General features: G+C 36.6%; 1 protein-coding gene across 6 annotated transcripts in view; it reads left to right on the plus strand.

Annotated features, from left to right (window-relative positions):
• YTHDC1 (YTH N6-methyladenosine RNA binding protein C1) overlaps window positions 1-13,597 on the plus strand; it is a 39,333-nt gene that overhangs the window by 18,233 nt on the left and 7,503 nt on the right. For all 6 annotated transcript variants that reach the window (XM_055342516.1, XM_055342532.1, XM_055342546.1 and 3 more), the window contains 5 exons: window positions 418-512; window positions 1,997-2,105; window positions 2,186-2,303; window positions 10,150-10,234; window positions 11,614-11,780. In XM_055342516.1, the coding sequence (XP_055198491.1) occupies window positions 418-512; window positions 1,997-2,105; window positions 2,186-2,303; window positions 10,150-10,234; window positions 11,614-11,780 (574 nt within the window). The remainder of the gene's footprint in view (window positions 1-417; window positions 513-1,996; window positions 2,106-2,185; window positions 2,304-10,149; window positions 10,235-11,613; window positions 11,781-13,597) is intronic.

Below are 13,597 nucleotides of genomic sequence, written 5' to 3' on the forward strand. Positions count from 1 at the left end.
TTAATAATGTAGTCTTACAAAAGGTACAGCTCCACATATACTTACTGCATATCTTTTAGAACGATAGCAAGGTATTTTAGTTTTGGACATAGTAGATGGAATATATATTTTTAATAGCATATAACGGTCTATTTAAATGAATAATCTTGTAAAAGAAATCAATAAAATTTATAGCCGTTTCATAATTAAATGTGAATCTGATATATCGGAACATCACTAGATTAGATTTAACTTCTTACAGAATGCTGGTGTCTTTTCTTAGCTTTGCTCTATTATGTGTTGTGGCTCAGCTTTCCAGGTCGAATGGGCGATGATGAATTTTAAGTTTAGTTGGGTTGTGGAGGGCTAATTTCAGTACAGCTTTACCCCTTTGTGATAATGGCCTCCGGTTAATCACTTTGGATTTCTTTTTTTCAGATCAAACCAGTAAACTCAAATATGTCCTACAGGATGCAAGATTTTTTCTCATAAAGAGTAACAACCATGAGAATGTGTCTCTTGCCAAAGCTAAGGTATTAGCATCAGTTCCTTTGAAACTATCCCAATCTTGAAAATTTTAAATGGAAGGTAGACTTAAAATATTTTGAGTAGTATACTGTGATTTTCATTAAAGCTTTCAGGATTCACAGTCCAGTTGCCATTTAGGGTCTGCTTTGTGGCTGATGAGGCATCTTGGTAGTAATTTAAGTCTTTTAAAGATGATATTAGAAGTCAAAATACTTGATATTGAAGAATATGTGTGTTTCATACTTTGTACTGTAAAATAGTGTTTCTTTTGATTTTTGTGTTTCTGAATTTGGTTGCTAAGTTACTGTACTAACACTTTAAAAGTTTATGCAATTAACATTTTTTGTTTTATATCAATGCTGATTTTATACCTTGAGATCTTCTTGAGAAGAAATCATTCTATTATGGAGAGATTTTTTTATTTTTTTATATTTAGAAGTAACATCACTTGGATTTAGAAGAAAAGGGAGAGGTTAGCTTAAACGCCCACCCAAGGCTTTGCAAAAATGATATGTCCAGTTGCTATAGGATATTGTAAGATACTAATTTTCTGCTTACGTTTTTGCTACAAACATATATCTGTTTGTTACAGCATTATAAAATATTTCTTTTCTTGGTTTAAAAGGAGTCATTACAGCTTCTATTGATTTTTAGAAAGTAATTTTTCCAACCCTATTTTTGTCAGTGTAAAAATCTCGTATATTTCACATTAATGGTTACCCAACAAACTTTTTAAATGGAAGGAGTAATATATTAAATAGCTGTGTACTGGAAGTTTATCCTGTTGCTCTGCTATATTGAATTTAAAGCAAAAGTATTAAGCACTTAGTGTGAATGAGATCTTGATTGTATGAACAGATTGAACTGAATTAGTTTCTGCCTTACTTTATTGTTCTATTTTAATCTTGTTACAAATAAGTAATTAAAGTGCTTTAGAAATTAATAGCTTTTTTCTGGTTCTATGTACAACACAGGTTTCTTAGTCAAACTATTGATGAATAAAAATTTGAACTTAAATAGAAAAAATGAGAAAGGCTAGGAACTGGACAAATTCTTCACTGATGGATTTACCAATACAGTATTTTTTAATTATTTTGGCTAGGCACTTTTTAAAGGAGAAATATATATATGTATTATTCACCTTCAAACATCTTATTTTTACCATAGTAAATGGTTGTGATATTAAAATAGCTATAGGTGGTTCTTTCTGTTATATAGAATTCTAGCTCATAAAAGTTTTGACACCCCTGACCCAACGTGTTTTCTAGTTACTTTAATGATTTTGTGAAGGTTGAGAATTTTCTCCCTATTTTTCTTGAGTTTTTAATAAATTAGTACATTATTTTGACAGTTGATAAGACTTTTCTTTATTATAGCTTACTTGAATTTAAAGCAAAACAGTGTCAGTAGTCTTGGTCTATTGCAGATAAAATTGCTAAGATGAAAGATTTGCATTAATTTCTGTCTGATCTTTACATCATTTGTGTAGGGTGTTTGGTCCACTCTGCCTGTAAATGAGAAGAAATTAAATGCTGCATTCCGATCTGCAAGGAGTGTTATATTAATATTTTCTGTCAGAGAGAGTGGAAAATTTCAAGGTAAGAAGACAATAATGTGGATATATAAAAACATCATTTATAGTAGCATGTATATTTTAATATTATTTTGATTCCCTTAGGATTTGCAAGGCTTTCTTCAGAATCACATCATGGAGGATCCCCTATACATTGGGTGCTGCCAGCTGGAATGAATGCTAAAATGTTGGGAGGAGTTTTTAAAATTGACTGGATTTGCAGGTAAATTACACAGTTGTGTAGATGATTAAATTTGCCTTTGTTTTGAATAGGCTACCAGTTGGGAGTAATGTTAAAACTCCACAGTCATTTGGTTTTAATTTATTTTTACTTACTATTCTTTTTTTGGTCTCATTCCTAGTCTGATTTGGATCCAGAAAGTTTGGCAGTACTAAAATAAAACTAATTCCACCGTGTTTGCTTGTCTTGTTCACTGTCTGCATAATCTAATATAATTGAAGGGCAAAAGTTTTATTTAGTCAGGAGTTTTATGTATTCCATTCTCTATGTTAGTAATAGAATAGTAAGTTTGTAACTGGAATAGGAAAATAGTCACTTTTTAACATGGCTAACATTTTGGAGGTGACTAATTTAGTTGTGAACAACTGGCTGCTTAATTTGGCAAATCGTGTTTAGTTGGCATAATATTTTGATACTGATGTAATTAAGATTTAAATGTATCAGAAGAATAGACTCATTTTGAGCTCCTAGTTATTACCAATATTTTTATGTTCTTTTTTTTTTTTAAATATTTTATTTATTTATTCATGAGGCGGGGGGAGAGAGGGGCAGAGAGACACAGGCAGAGGGAGAAGCAGGCTCCATGCAGGGAGCCTGATGTGTGGGACTTGATCCCCGGACTCCAGGATCACGCCCTGGGCTGAAGGCAGGCGCTAAACTGCTGAGCCACCTAGGGATCCCTATTTTTATATTCTTATTGAATGATTGTACATTGTTTAAAAATGATTAAATTAAATTTAGGTGATATAAACTTTTAACACTTCAGGTCAGTGTCCTGTGGAGAACTATAGGATGAGGCAGAAGGTAGAAGGCTTTTTGTAGGATAAAGAATGAGGAAAAGGGAAGAGACAAATAGAAAATGTTTGGATACGGCTACGTTGTCAGCCTTGTTTGGGATGAGAAACTCCAGACTGAGGTGGCTTGGTATTTGGGAATTGGCTGATTGGATATACTGCATTTCTGTCAAACCGAGCACTTAACAGGGATACAAAAGTTAAATAAGCTTGCTGAAATGGCTCCTTGGACACAAGCAGTTCTATTCTGGACCTAGAAAGTTATTTTAACATAAAAAGCTAGTTATTTGAGTGAACTTTATGTGGCATGCACACATCTGTTGCCTGTAAAATTAATTTCAGTAAAAAAAAAAAATCTGAAACAGATGATACGTATTTTTTGTAAGTTAAAGTTAGCTTAGGTGTTGGATTTGATGGAGATGGAGAGATTGGATAATAAGAATAAAAAGTGCTATTAATATTCTGGAAGGCAAACCAGCCCATGAGCATGAAAACACAAACCATGGGGGTAAGGAGGTGGGAAGGTGGGGGTTGATATGTGAGTAGAATAGGGAGCCACCTTTTTTTATGAAGCAGATGTTAAAGAGAACAAAAAAAAGCAAAGATGAACAGTAACGGGGGCCACCCTAGGAGTTAAACTTTTACTTAAGGGACAGTGAAGGACTATGAAGATACGTGGGCAATGATACTTTTAAAAATAGTGCATTAGGTTGATTGTTGATAGAGTGGTAAAAAGCTATCTGCATAAATAGATCATTGCTCCTCATCCCATCATTACTTTCTATAGTGTAAAATTAGAAGCAATCTAAATTCTTCCATATAGGAAATTGGTTAAGTAATTAATTAATTACTTAAATGTAGTATGCAAAAGTAATTATCCATGTAACAACATAGAAAAACATAATGAAAAATTGGATAATTATAATTTTGGAATGCAGTGTTGGTGCTGAGACTGTAGGTCATATTATTCTACTCCCATTACACCTAACAGTTTTAAAGTATAAATTTGTGATTGTTTAGAAATTAGGATTGTAGTTAAGTTATACTTAAATTATAATCAAATTAAAATCATAAAACTAAAAAATTCTTTATAGGGAAAACAAAATGCTTCCAATTTCTTAGCAGATTGACTGATTTATTTGGATGGCTATAACTGTGAAGGCCAAAGAAGTTCATGGCTTTATGATTAGAAATGTTAATGATGTTACTGGAAAATATTTGGAGATGATGTCCTAGGATTAGGAGGCAAAATACCCAATTTTAGACTGGTTGCAGCAAATTTTGTTTTGAATGTTACTTTTTAAATATATTTTTTTATTTATTTATGATAGTCACAGAGAGAGAGAGAGAGAGAGAGAGAGAGGCAGAGACACAGGCAGAGGGAGAAGCAGGCTCCATGCACCGGGAGCCCGACGTGGGATTCGATCCCAGGTCTCCAGGATCGCGCCCTGGGCCAAAGGCAGGCGCTAAACCGCTGCGCCACCCAGGGATCCCTTAATTTTTTTTTTAAGATTTTATTTATTTATTCATGAGAGACAGGCAGAGACACAGGCAGAGGGAGAAGCAGGCTCCATGGAGGGAGCCCGATGTGGGACTTGATCCCAGGTCTAAAGGACCACACCCTGGGCTGAAGGCAGCGCTAAACCGCTGAGCCACCTGGGCTGCCCTTTTTCTTAATTTCAGAAGATGAGCTTAATTTGTTCATATATTATTGTATTCCTGTTTCTCTCCATTGACGTATTGTATTAGCTATTTTATTAACTTGTTTGAAATGTGTATACCAGCAGAAGGCGTACAAAACCAGCTAGTCCATCTTACTAACTTTCTGTACAAGATTTTGGGTTGTAAAGTTTCTTTATTGTATTTTTTTTTGAAAGATTTATTTATTTAGTTATTCATTCATTCAGAGAGAGCGAAAGAGAGGCAGCCACACAGGCAGAGGGAGAAGCAGGCTCCATGCAGGGAGCCCGACGCGGGACTCGATCCCGGGTCTTCAGGATCACACCCGGGGCCGCAGGCAGCGCTAAACCGCTGCGCCACCGGGGCTGCCCTCTTTATTGTATTTTAATTAAGTTTTAGGTTTACCTGGAAAGAATTTCCTTTTTCTTATTTTTTCTTTTTTTTCCAAATTGTTTTTTTTTTCCTTTTTTTTTTTTTTTGAAGATTTATTTTTATTTATTAGAGAGAGAGAGAGAGACAGGCAGAGGGAGAAGCAGGCTCCAGGGAGCCTGACGTGGGACTTGATCCTGGGTCTCCAGGATAATGCCCGGGGCTGAAGGTGGCACTAAACCACTAAGACACCAAGGCTGCCCTTTCTTATTTTTTTCTTATTAAAGATTTACTTATTTGAGGGCACCTGGGTGGCTCAGTTGGTTAAACATCTGCCTTCGGCTCAGGTCCTTATCCCAGGGTCTTGGGATAGAGCACCGCATCTGGCTCCCTGCTCAGCGAGGAGGGAGCCCCCCTTCCTCTGCCCCTACCTCTGCTTGTGCCTGCTCGCTCTCACTTTTTTTCTCAAAAAAATAAAATCTTTAAAATAATAAAAAGACTTACTTGAGAGAGAGCACGCTCATGCGTGCATGAGTGGGAGGGAGCCAGAGGGAGTATGAGAGAGAATCTCAAGTAGTCTGTGCTGAGCACAGAGCCTGATTTGGGGCTTGCTCTCACAGTCCTGAGGTCATGACCTGAGCTGAAACCAAGAGTCAGATGCTTAACTGACTGCCACCCCATCCCCCGAAAGAATGCTCTTTTTTTTTTTAAGATTTTATTTATTTGAGGGATGCCTGGGTGGCTCAGCATCTTTTAAATATATGCCTTCAGCTCAGGTCACGATCCTGGGGTCCTGGGATCGAATCTTGCATTGGACTCCCTGCATGGAGCCTGCTTCTTCCTCTGCCGATGTCTCTGCCTCTCTATCTCTGTGTCTCTCATGAATAAATGAAATCTTTGGAAAAAAATAAAAGATTTTATTTATTTGAGAGCGAGAGAGTGAGAGACAATGATCGAGAGAGAAGCAGCAGGAGGAGAGGCAAAGGGAAAGGGAGAAGCAGACTCCCTGCTGAGTGGTGAGCCCAGTGTGGGGTGCTCTATCCCAGGACTCCGTGAATACGATCCAAGCTGAAGGCAGATACTTAGCTGACTGAACCGCCCAGGACCCCCCCCCCCACCTTTTTAAAGATTTCATTAATTTGAGAAAGGAGGGACAGAGGGAGAGGGAGAAGCAGACTCCCCACTGAGCAGAGCCCAACACAGGACTTCATCCCAGGACCTTGAGCCAAAGTCAGACACTTAACCGACTGAGCCAGTAGATAGGCACCTCCTGAAAAAAAAAATATTTTTTTTTTTTTTAAGATTTTATTTATTTATTCATGATAGAGAAAGAGAGTGGCAGAGACACAGGGAGAGGGAGAAGCAGGCTCCATGCAGGGAGCCCGACATGGGACTCGATCCCGGGACTTCAGGATCACGCCCTGGGCCAAAGCAGGCGCTTAAACCGCTGAGCCACCCAGGCTGACCTGAAAAAAATATTCTTAAATAAAATTATAACTTTAATTTTTTTGTATATGTAACTTTAATTTTTAAAATACTTATGTTCAAGAGTAGTTTTATTATACTTAAAAGTTCTGGAGGGTCATGTAATTATTACATTGGTATTTCTTTAGGGTAAGTCTCTTGTACTCTTAAGTTTTCTGTATCAAACTATAAACAAGTAAGGCTTTGCTATCAGTAACAGTAACTGCTCTCAGTATTTTTTTTTTTTTCAGATACAAAAGTCATGATAGACTTGTTTAAGTACCCTTTGAATTTAATAACTAAACTTGTTTCATTAGGTGTGGTCCATAGATAACTTGCATCAGTAGCATCTGATTGTCAAAATGCCGTATCTTGATAGACACCACACACTTGTTGAATTTCTGATAGTTCAGGTATTTTGTGGACACACTGAAGTTTACAACAGCATGATACATGTTAGATACAAGAGGAACCACAAAAAGTGACTTACTTAAGTTGTCACTAAGAGTTAGCTCAAAATAAGGCAGTGCGCTATGAAATGTCATTTATCCAGATTTAAATCTACTGATATTTTATGCTCACCCCTTTAGTGTCCATTCCAAATAACCCATTTTCTCTCTTCTCTTAGAATTTCTCCATTACTTCTTTTAACTTGAATAATCAAACACTACCTAGTACAATAGAACCTTTGTATGGTTACATGTTCTTTTGTTAAATTTGGCCCATTTAACCAGGCCCCTTAAATCAGTGAGTTATTTCAATGTTCTCTAAAGTACTCACAGTAAAGCTAGTCATCTGTAGGCTTCGTCATTACACATCTGTTCCAAAGGTAACTTTTAGGATGCTTATTCTGTAATTGTGAGGATTGCAGTTCTGCGGTTTCTCTTAATGTATTCAGAGTCCTGTTTTTCCAAGGACCTCATAATTCTCACTTGATAGCTGGTGGAGATTTGTCAACATGGTAAAATGTCTCTGGAATCTAGCTAGTTAGAACCAGTGCCACCAAAGATTAATAACTCCAAGAGACTCAACCAGCATAACATGGTTTTACTTTGGACCTTCAGTATTCCATTAATATTTAAATAACTAATAACTTTTTGCAGTAATAATTGTAATTTTCCTAAATTTTGGTGGCTTGTAGGTTATTTATTCCTTTCCTGTAACTTTTTTTAACTGGCAGTTTAGGGCAGCCTGGGTGGTTCAGCAGGTTAGTGCTGCCTTTAGCCCAGGGCCTGCTCTTGGAGAGCTGGGATGGAGTCCCGTGTTGGGCTCCCTGCATGGAGCCTGCTTCTCCTTCTGCCTGTGTCTCTGTCTCTCTCTCTCTGTGTGTGTCTCATGAATAAATAAAATCTTTGAAACAAAATAACTGGCAGTTTAGAGGGGAAATCTAAGAAAGTATTAAAATACAAAGAATCGTTAACTGGAGATTTCCCTCTGGATATTCTAGGCTGTGTATAGACTTGTTAGTGATAGTCTTATTTTTCCTAACTTCTGATGGCCTGAAAAGTTGAAAAAAAAGTGTATATATTTTGTAGATGTATATATTCTTTCTAAAATTTTTTATTTTTTTAGACATATGTATTCTTGAACCACTCTTGATGTGTGAAGTAAGATGAGTGTTACACTAGGAATTCAAGCTTTAAAACCTAGTGAGCATTTTCAGCATTCATAACCGATTCCCCCGTACGTTCGCATCACCACCACCACAGAGTATGCCACTGTGTTACTTTGACTTTAGATACACTTTTCTTTTTTCCCAAGGTTTAAAGAAGTTAAAAAATTTAGCATTCTGTGTTCACTTTTAAGAAAATTCGTATAAGATCAGAATAAATGGTTATATAGCTTATCCACTGGATCAAATCACTTGTTTGTGTTTTTTCTTCTCTATTTTATACCTTTGCACAGGCTCTTTCATTGCTTCAAATGTGACCCTTCCTTAGCTACTAACATTTGACTTTTCCTGGGTCACTCTTCTTTGAGCCATATTCTATATGCTACTTCCAGGAAACATCTTTTGATTATTTTCTTTCTCTCCAAAATAGATATGACCATCCGTATTAAAAACAACAAAACTTCTCTGTTCTATTTGTGGTACCCATTCTTTTACCCAAGTAATTGTGTATGTTCATTTATCCTTTTTTTGGTAACTGTGAAAATAAATTAAGGGATGCAAGCAGCTTTTTTCTTTTTTTAAAGTAAGCTCCATGCTCAGTGAGGAGCTTAGCATGGGGCTTGAGCTCATGACCCTGAGATCAGACCTGAGCTGAGATCAGGAGTTGGCTGTTAAACCAACTGAGCCACCCTTCAAACAGCTCTTTTTCTTACTCATCTTTGTATGTCTTTGGGCTGAGCAATTTTATGTGTATCATGGATATAATGAATAGTTCCTTAAAGCATTTATTTAATTTGGCCTTTATGCACACATAGATAAAACCTTATCAGGTGTTGTTAATTTGATTATTCCTTGACAAGTAACAGGTTACATGTCATGTTTGCATTCAGCATTGTGCTAGGTTGGTAAAGAATATAAAAGTATAGGATATCTTTATGTTGGTGAGATGAGACCATTTTGCCCTGTGGCTCAGAGTTTAGAGCCAGGATTTAAGTTATATAGGTACTGCACTATAATATAAGTGAAGAGCATAATTAATGTGTGGAGATACATGAATTTATAAGTAAATATATTGTCAAGAGGCATTCCATGGGTGGTAGGAAGTATTGCATTATTGAAAGGAGGAGGACTGGAGTGCCTGGGTGGCTCAGTCGTTAATTCAGAAGTTAAGCTTCTGCCTTAGGCACAGGTCATGATCCCAGGGTCCTGGGATGGAGCCATGTCAGGCTCCCTGCTCAGCGAGGAGTCTGCTTCTCTCTCAGCTTCACCCCCCCTCTTCCCCTCATGCTCATGAGTGTGTTCTCTCTTGCTCTTTCTCTTTCGAATAAATAAAAAGTAAAATAAAGTATTTATTTTGAAAAAGAGGAGGAGGATATTTGAATCTGGGAGAGCAGCTCTGAACCAAGGATAGGGGATGCTTACTTTCATTTGGTATTAACTGTCTGATTAAGGTTCAACTTTTTGTTGACAAGTTAATACAAACAATTTTTTGAGAACACAGAAGCAAGAGATAGCTAAACATTTTATATATCATTTCATTTGCACACTGTTTAGAACAAGTTTGAAGTGTAGGTAGTTATACCCCTGTTTATAAGCGGAAGAAACTCAGGCTCAAGAGAAGTTAGGAGATTTAAACCCAGACTGTCTTCGTTTTTAAGCTCATGTTCTTAAGCACTATATTATTTAGCTTTTTATTATTTTTTTTATTTAAAAAATTTTTTTTAGAACCCTGGAGAATGCAGAAGGAATGCATCTCTAAAGGGGTTCCCTCTATGGGAGATAAGTGCTACTAGTCTAAGTGATTCTTTAAATTTTAGTCACATTTAAATCAGGATTAACTGCTGAAGTGTAGTATAAGGTCCCTAAAGGATTCTAGAAAAGAATATAATTGATATTACTTTGTATTTAGGCGTGAATTACCCTTCACTAAGTCAGCTCATCTCACCAATCCTTGGAATGAACATAAACCAGTAAAGATTGGACGTGATGGACAGGTTTGTTGTTTTAATTGATTATTTAAAACACACACATTTAATCCTTTTAAAGATTTTTATTGAAGGACATTTTTAAGCCATATTTTTAAATAATTCATGTAAAAGATTACAGGAAAATGTTCTCTTTGGAATTCATGATTACTGTGATTTTGATCATTTAGTAAGATCTCCATAAATGTTGAAAGATAGGTATCTTTATATGTTACTTTCATTAATACAATTGAAAGAAAAGTTTTTGAAGAGAAATTCTGGTCCTAATTTTAAATTGTTTTTCATTATGTTTTTACTGCACTTTGTATAATTTTAGAAATGCCATTATATATGCCATCTTCACTGAGGTTTTCTCAATAAGAAGGAAGCTGTATGAAAAGTATATGTGCCCAGGTTTTCAAGTCTGCAAACGAAGTTAAAAGCGTGGTGGCTTAAAATAAACCCAAATCTTTGACCCTCATAGTTTCTATAAGTAACTTTGAACCAGAAGTGGTATACTCTCATTGCTCATAGATGAAACTGTTGTTAGTTAAAAATTCATTTAAAAAAGCCCATACATTAGTCTTTGTAGTTAATCTACTGCATTAGTGTATTTAGCAGTCCTAATTATCAAAGTTTTTGGCACACACTAACGCTCTTTACCCCCGCTGAGTTAAAGTAGATAACTTTGTCCTGATATTTTTGTATTTTGCACAAAGAAATGTTCCTTTGTTTGCAGAGGACAACTGTCAGAGTTTTAAGCAGCTACATTGGTGTATTTACACTTTTGGAGATTCTACACTTTTAGTTTTTATCCTTCTATGAATATATGAAACACTTTTTTTTTTTTTTTAAATTTTTTTTTATTTATTTATGATAGTCACACACACAGAGAGAGAGAGAGAGGCAGAGACACAGGCAGAGGGAGAAGCAGGCTCCATGCACCGGGAGCCTGACGTGGGATTTGATCCCAGGTCTCCAGGATCGCGCCCTGGGCCAAAGGCAGGCGCCAAACCGCTGCGCCACCCAGGGATCCCAACACTTTTTTTTTTTTTAAGATTTATTTATTTATTCATGAGAGAGACACAGAGGCAGAGACAAAGGCAGAGGGAGGAGAAGCAGGTTCCATGCAGGAGACTGATGCCAGACTTGATCCTGAAACTCTGGGATCACGTCCTGAGCCGAAGGCAGATGCTCAACCGCTGAGCCATCCAGGCGTCCCCATGAAACACTTTTGAAAGGTTTTTTTCAAAATCTTTTAAGGAAGTTTTTGGAATCCTGTATGAACATCAACCTTGAGAAGGAAGTCTCCAAGTCAGTCTGTTTTTGTTCTTGTACTTCAGGAAAATACAAGTCTATTGAAAGTTTCTCCTGTTCTCGTCTTGTAAATTACTACTTTCCTATTCTAGGAAATTGAACTTGAATGTGGAACCCAGCTTTGTCTTCTATTTCCCCCTGATGAAAGTATTGACTTGTATCAGGTCATTCATAAAATGCGTCACAAGAGAAGAATGCATTCTCAGCCCCGATCAAGAGGACGTCCATCCCGTCGAGAACCAGTCCGGGATGTGGGAAGGTTAGAAACGTTCTTTGGACTGATAATAGGCACATGTATCAGAATAACATGATGGAGGAATGTGATTCGTCAAAAGTTTGTCCTGCGGTAAAGAAGAAAGAGAAAATCCTCAAATCAAGCTGCATGGACTAGTTTGTGGCTTCATTGAGGATTTCACATGGTCACCTTGGTCTCAGTCATTTTTCAAGAGGAAAATGGGGATCTTTCCTTATGCAGAAAAATAATTTGCTAAAGAGTGATAACCAGTTTAAATTAGATAATCTGATTATACAATGTATACGATTGAAATGAGGTAGGCCTTTGTTGCTCAGAACAGGCTAGAAAGGAGGAAGAGGAGGAAGTCTTTATTTGCAAAAATTGTTAATATTTTGTAAAAAGCCTTTTCTTTCAGGTGTGTCTCTGGATAAGCCTTATCAGATATGGGACTTTTATAAAGGATCACTAATGTTTTTTCAGAAGATGACGCCTCATTTAGAGGATAAAATATTTTAAGTTATTTTGATATTCAAGAGGAGCATTATTGGGACTGTTTCAAATTTTATCACCGTGATGTGTTAACCCCATTGCCAGATATTCTCTAACATGTACCCAGTGAATTCACACATCTTGCTGAGCTTCTGAAAACAATAGGTTCTTTCCAAAGGGGATCAAGTGGCCCTGGGAGACCCGGCAACAAACCGAAAAGAAGGGCTGTTGCTGTGTCTGTTTACAACTTTTCCAGATGCTGGCAGTACCTGTGGACTTAAAGTGTTTTTTAGAGGATCGCCATGGTTATTGATCACTACTTTATGAACTAAGCAGCATTTTCCAGGAAAAGGGGGTTTAACTTGTTACAGAATTGGAGAAGTCTTTGCAAAGGACTGATTTAAGCCCTTCTACCCAACACCTTCCCCTGTGTAGATTTGCATACAGCTAAACCTAAAATATTCTGCTAAAGACTGTTGGATGTATGGTTGATGGGATGAAACCTTTGGTTAAGTTTCCTTTTGGTGGAAACATCCTGTGGTAGGTACAGATAATCCAACAAGAGAGTCCCCATTTCTTTGAGCTTAAAAAGGACACTGTCGAGTAGGTAGGAGGAAACCTGGCAGAGCCCCCTTATTTTTGGCCTTAAAGGACTGAACACCAAGATGTCTTTTGAAGTTTTAAGCTAAGAGGTTTCCAGTGCAATACAATATATACAAGTGAAGTTTTTACCTCAGTTTTGCAATGGACTGCAAACTATACTTATTACACCACTACACCTTCTCTCAAGCCTGCCAGGGCCTCCATATATGTATGTGGCTTACAGCTTAAAGTCAGTAGTTGGACTACTATATGAACTGTTACTATCATGTTTTATACCGGTCGTAAATGCACTCCCCAAACTACAAGAAAGCGGTATGTTTATTTTTTAAACCAGCTTTTAATTTTCTTAGTCTTATTTATTGTAGATGCAACTGTTTTTATTTTGTTGGGGGGATTGGGGTTATTGCACTTTGAAGTTTAAGTGAACTTGTGTTGGAAAAGATAATGAAAGCAGTTGATAACTCAAAGAAATAGCTGGAAAACTAGTGATGCCAGGTTATTATAGAGTTTTTATTTGACATTAAGGGTAAAAAGATATATTTAATACCAAAAATACTTGGAATTTTTATTTTGTGTAGCTCTTTATTAAAATGCTAAATAAAATGAAGTATACTGATGATGTATTACATTAACCATTGAGATTCATGGGAGATCGTAAGGAGCAGCCCTCTGAAGACAGTAAAAGAATTTGAACATGTTTTATGAACTCTGTTAAAAACCGCCCATTACTTTCCAATTTTATCTTAAGA

Source organism: Nyctereutes procyonoides, unplaced genomic scaffold, assembly GCF_905146905.1.
Source record: "Nyctereutes procyonoides isolate TBG_1078 unplaced genomic scaffold, NYPRO_anot_genome, whole genome shotgun sequence".
NCBI lineage: Eukaryota > Metazoa > Chordata > Mammalia > Carnivora > Canidae > Nyctereutes > Nyctereutes procyonoides.